The 5,181-nt window shown below is 38.9% G+C and overlaps 1 protein-coding gene across 1 annotated transcript; it reads right to left on the bottom strand.

The window, feature by feature from the left end:
• Window positions 1-1,786: 1,786 nt before the first annotated feature.
• Window positions 1,787-4,248, bottom strand: bambib (BMP and activin membrane-bound inhibitor homolog (Xenopus laevis) b). Its single transcript, XM_056743831.1, has 3 exons — window positions 3,820-4,248; window positions 3,117-3,398; window positions 1,787-2,509 (listed from the first exon to the last, which is right to left on the bottom strand). Exons 1-3 carry the CDS (start codon window positions 3,893-3,895, stop codon window positions 2,103-2,105), a joined length of 765 nt encoding a protein of 254 aa, XP_056599809.1. The 5' UTR covers window positions 3,896-4,248; the 3' UTR covers window positions 1,787-2,102.
• Between the last annotated feature and the right edge of the window lie 933 nt (window positions 4,249-5,181).

The following is a 5,181-nucleotide window of genomic DNA, read 5'->3' on the forward strand; positions in this document are numbered from 1 at the left end:
GAGAATGCAATGCAAGTATGAAATGTGCTGATGGTTATTGTTAACAGCTCATAAACATTTGTAGTACTAATGGAGAACTTCATAAATATATCCAAACGTGATCAAATTGATTCTGAGAAGTTCTACTTAACCAAAACACTTAACCAAAAATAAACCCCACCAAAAATTACCAGTTTTGAAAGTTTTTCTTACTACACTTGTATTTTGCAACTCTACAAACCATGTCTAAAATAAGCGGTGCCCACAAAAAAAGGCAATAAGAAAAGATGTCCTGATGTTAACCTCTACAAAAACGCACATTAAACCATCGGAGAGCTTGTGTTTTAAAATATAAGTGGGCCACGGATGAAGTTCCCTGTTATTACTGTCAGAGAAACATGTCTTTTATTCCGTTCACTGCAATAAAGCTTGCATTCTCCTCCAAGGGCCAACAATAACTGTTAACTTCTTGTGCATTGAGCCAGAGTCTGAGTGTTCAGCCCTGTGATGATTTGGAAAGTGCACAAGGACAATTTTGTGAGGAGGTGTATGAAAGAAACCGTTAAAGACTAGAACTGAATAAAACGTAAAAGGACAGCATGCGTTTTTTCATCAAGTGCATCGAGTGCATTTCCTACGCAATCTCTAATATAAAAACTGCTTTGTGAGGAAACAACTCAGGAGATAAAAAAGGCTGCACTGTCATAAGGGATTACTGTATTTATAAGAGGATTTTAGGACCCACTGCACTGGAAAAGTAAGGATCGAACAGACCAACAAGAACCGTAAAAAATCTAACTGCATTACTGGAAACCAGTGTCAACCACCCCTAACTTCAAGCCTAGCCGAATTACCAAAAAATAGTGTTAGATGCTAAGTTTATATAGAGGATCAGTTCCAAGGAAGCCCAGGCAGCCAGCGGTAACTGCGAAAGAGTTTGAGCCTGGGAAAGAGTTTCCAGGCTGAGTCAGACAGAAGTGTAGCGCTACTGTAAAACAAGACATGATTGTAATAGCTCCCACATTACACTGACGTGCCCTCATGCTACTGCTAATGATTCCAATGCGCTTGCTACTGTGCACGTGTTGACATGCAGATACATTACCCAAGACTTCTCCCTCTGGGGATAATGAGCTTGTCAATATCGTGCAAAACTAGTCTGCTTTCCTGCAGGTCGGTCTAACGGTACCACCCAATGTGGAGTCAAAACCTTCAGCGTAAACAAGTGTTAACAGTTTTGAGATCAAAGATGACAATACTAAATTGATTCCTTGTTGAAAATGTAATATTTACATAGAACCATCTTCAAAATGTACTATTAAAGTAATACTTCACCTTCAAAATGAAAATTATGTCGTTGTTTACTCACACAGTTGTCATTTTAGACCTGTGTAGTAGAAAAAAAAAATGTTGGTTCCCATTGACTTCTTTTGTATGATCACAAAACCAATTCATGTCAATGGGGACCAACGGTTTTCTTTTACCAACATTTTTCAAAATATCTTATTTTTCCGTAGAACTAAGAAAGTCATCCAGGTTTAAAATGTCAAGAGGGCGAGTAAGTAATGACAGAATTTTCATTTTGAAAGCGAACTACTCCTTTAACTGATGAATGATAACACTGAGAAGGCGCACATCACAGATTTTTACATTTGTGTATTTGGCACACTCGTTTCTCCGAAGCGACATTTCAAGGTCCTATGCAATTGATTAATTCATTTTCTCCCTGGAAATAGAACCCTTGACGTTACCAGCGCCATACTCTGCCAGTTGAGTTTAACTTGACCCCATTGTCTACAACCACTACTAAAGCAAATCAACCTTAGTTTATTTATACAAAAAGTGCAAATTTTCAAACAAAAATATGTTTTGGAATCCTTCAGCGATGAGAAAGAATACCAGCACGAAGCCACATCTCTAAAGTCTATAATACAAACAGTCCATCATCTCATCAAGCCTCTCATTCAAATAAAGTGCTTCTGGAGCAACAACCATACGGTTAGTGCTTTCAAGTGTCTTTTTATTTCTCGTTGGCAGTAGGGTCCTTCAGAAAGGTCCTTATAAAAAGTCTTAGCTAAACAAGTCCCTTCCATATCCAAGAAGGAAAACAAACTCCAGAGCTATCAGACAAACTCTAGTTTGCCCCGGCCGCTGTATTTTCCCCAGTTGACCAATGACAGAAGCCTCTGACCGCTAAGGTCAGACTGCCGGGTCTTGTCGCAGGTCAGGCAGCAGTTCTCATGGCCTCCCACAGGAACCATGCACTCTAAGTCCAGCTTGGCCACGTGACCCTTGGAGAGGTGCTGGCCGTGGAAGCTGTAGTGAAGGCGGGAGAGCATCTCTCGGTGCTGTTGCTTCAGCCTGCGATTTTCGCTGCGGAGCATGCGCAGCGCCAACATGATGAGAAGCACCAAGATAAGGCCACCAGCGATTGGCACGGTGATGACGGCGGCACGGAACCAAACCTCCTTGGAGGAGGGGATTTCCTGTAGTCGTGCAATCACGTGACGGCTGCCGTCGGTTTTTCTGTCTGAATAAGAACAGAGAATGTTTGGTCTTTATGAAGACATTATAGAACGGCAATGAGAGACTTTTGCGCACTAGTTTTATTTACCAAACACAAATGTAAAGGAGATTCTGGGGAGTTGTGCTCGGTTCAGTTACGGATTAATTCAGTTTCAAAATCAATACGGAGACGTAAATCATGCAGCAGTTAGATCTTAATGTAATTTCTAGTGTAACTAAATTCTTAACATTTTGTTACCTTGTATGGTAACTTGTAGGTGAATCAAGTGGTAGATCAAAACAGGGTTTTTTATGCCAAATTAATTACTTATAAGAAGAGAGCGGGGTGGCCAAAAATCTTGATAGACTAATACAAATTATTTATTACAAATGTAAGGTGAAAGCACATTGAGAAATGTGTGAACTGGATTGAATGAATTAATACGAATAAGCCACTAAAACAATACGAATCGCTACCATTCTGACCTTTCTGCGATCTCCATTAACAAGGTTATTGACTGCTTTTATAAAATGCTTGTATTGAAGCAGATCGTCTTAAAATAACGATTTATCAGTCACTTATTCAGCATAACTAAATAAACACTCTTCATTTTTATATAATATTCTCATACCATGGCTTTTAACTCTTGTGTGTGTGAGATCTTGCAGGCCTCTGTAGTTGCACATATCTTCATTGCAACACTGCAGTGTGGCTGCACCATGGATGGTATCATAGCTTGACTCTGGATGGCAAATGTCTCCAGAGTTCAGCAGAGGGTCGTAACACCCGTGCGAGAGAGGAGACTTGGTGTTCTGAGGGTCTAGGATGCGTGTGAAACAGGCGTTGAGCTCCGACTTGCACATGTAACCGGTAGCAACGCAATGGGGAGCATCGCAGTAACACCTTATTTCTCCTGTTAAAACAAATTAGATGTTAAATTCTCGCCCAGTTTACTTTTATACAAACAGTTAGAGTCGCTACAGTGTTCACACACACGACTGAAAACATCCATCAAATGTTCTGTATGAGTTTAGTATTACTTGATGCGTTACATTTTGTTCCCTATTGATGTAAAGATACTATTCTGAATGCTTTCAGAATTTAAGGCATTTTTGTTGTTAACCATGCTTTGGAAATACAATTAAATGAATAATTACGTGACGTCAAAGAACTTCTGATCGTATGTTACAAGACAACACAAAATGAGTAAAACAATAACACAACAGAATACTGGCGTATTTAATATGCATGCATTTCTGGGGCTTATGTAGTAATGTTATTATAGTCATCATTGATTATTTTACATGTTTTTGTGTATGTTTTATGAGACTCACCTTTCGTGAGGAGAACAGCCATCGCGCACAGCTCGAGCTGCAGCCAAATGAAAACGAGACTGCTGTGCCGCTCCATTTGAGTAAGAAATACTTGATTTTCTCCGTTTCAGACTGTCATCGACACGGAATTCACACCCGGTATGACCGTGTTACTGTCCGGAAGGTTGCGCGACGCCCATTCTTCAATTCTTGTCGTTGCATTTTTTGGATGGAAAGTTCACATCGTGTCTCGGTCCGCGCGGCTCTTCAAGACGTTCAGATAACTATCTCTGCGCAGAAACGCAGACGTGCAGTTGTTGAATAAAGATAAAGATCCAACATCATACAAAATCCATTTCTTTTCGTTTCCACGCGAGAGTCTCCTGAAGGGTTCACGCGGATAATAACGTATGTTTACACTTCGATGGAAGAGTTGAGAATGAGATGAGATGCAGCTCCTCCTATAAGAGTCAATGGGCCAGTGGGGTTTGTCCACTGACATACATGAAATTGCGACTATTGCCTCCCCATGTGACCATAATGTGATAATACAGCTCAACTTCAATGCTGATTTGACCTCTTGTGATATGTACAGTTAAGAATAATAATTGCAAACTAAGAAATTATACTGATAATCAAGTTCATAGCCATGCAGAAAAACAATAACATGAACTCTGCTTTAATGGTTGCAACAGGAAGATTCTGTTTTAATGGGAACTGTAAAGGTCACTGTAGGTGTTGGTTTATTGGATGTTATGTTAGCGGATAGAAATCATCAAATGTGGAATAATAATAAAATATCACAAAAATCTTACGGATTAAATACATAGCCTAGGAATTAACATAGCCTAGGAAATAAATATCGAAGAATTGACAGTCCTCCTGAAAGAACACTGCATAAGTGTCTTCCGGTTTATACTCTTTCTTTACCATGAAGTTTTACGTGTATAACACATTTCTGATGATGTAAATATAATTCATTGGCAAATTTTCTCACGGACTACGTAAGAATAAGTGACTCTTAATAAATATGATTTCTCCTCCATTTTATTTTATTGACCACGACCTAAAAAGTGACTATTATTACTTTTATATAAAAATTATATACTAATTACTATTGTAACGAGCTTTTTAAGAGCCGCAAATCAAATAGTTTTTGTCCTCTAACCTACCCTACCATGACTTTCCGCATTAAATTGACTTCATTATTATTAATTCTTAAGTCATTGTATCAATTTTAAATGTCTAAAGACTCTTTTCCTCGAACTATCAATATCCAAACTCACCCACAAGAGGGCGAACATGCACAAACTGAAACACTTAAACTTCCCATTTATTTAAATGACATTATTAAAGCAGCCAAAAAGAAACATGTAGCAAAAA

The sequence above is a fragment of the Triplophysa dalaica genome, chromosome 3, assembly GCF_015846415.1.
Source record: "Triplophysa dalaica isolate WHDGS20190420 chromosome 3, ASM1584641v1, whole genome shotgun sequence".
In the NCBI taxonomy this organism is placed as follows: domain Eukaryota; kingdom Metazoa; phylum Chordata; class Actinopteri; order Cypriniformes; family Nemacheilidae; genus Triplophysa; species Triplophysa dalaica.

Coding starts and splice junctions, on each gene's coding strand:
- bambib (XM_056743831.1), bottom strand. CDS start 3,895: ATGGAGCGGCACAGCAGTCTCGTTTTCATTTGGCTGCAGCTCGAGCTG. Junction 3,399..3,819: donor GGCTGTTCTCCTCACGAAAG/GTGAGTCTCATA, acceptor TTGTTTTAACAG/GAGAAATAAGGTGTTACTGC. Junction 2,510..3,116: donor CACAAGAGTTAAAAGCCATG/GTATGAGAATAT, acceptor GTTCTTATTCAG/ACAGAAAAACCGACGGCAGC.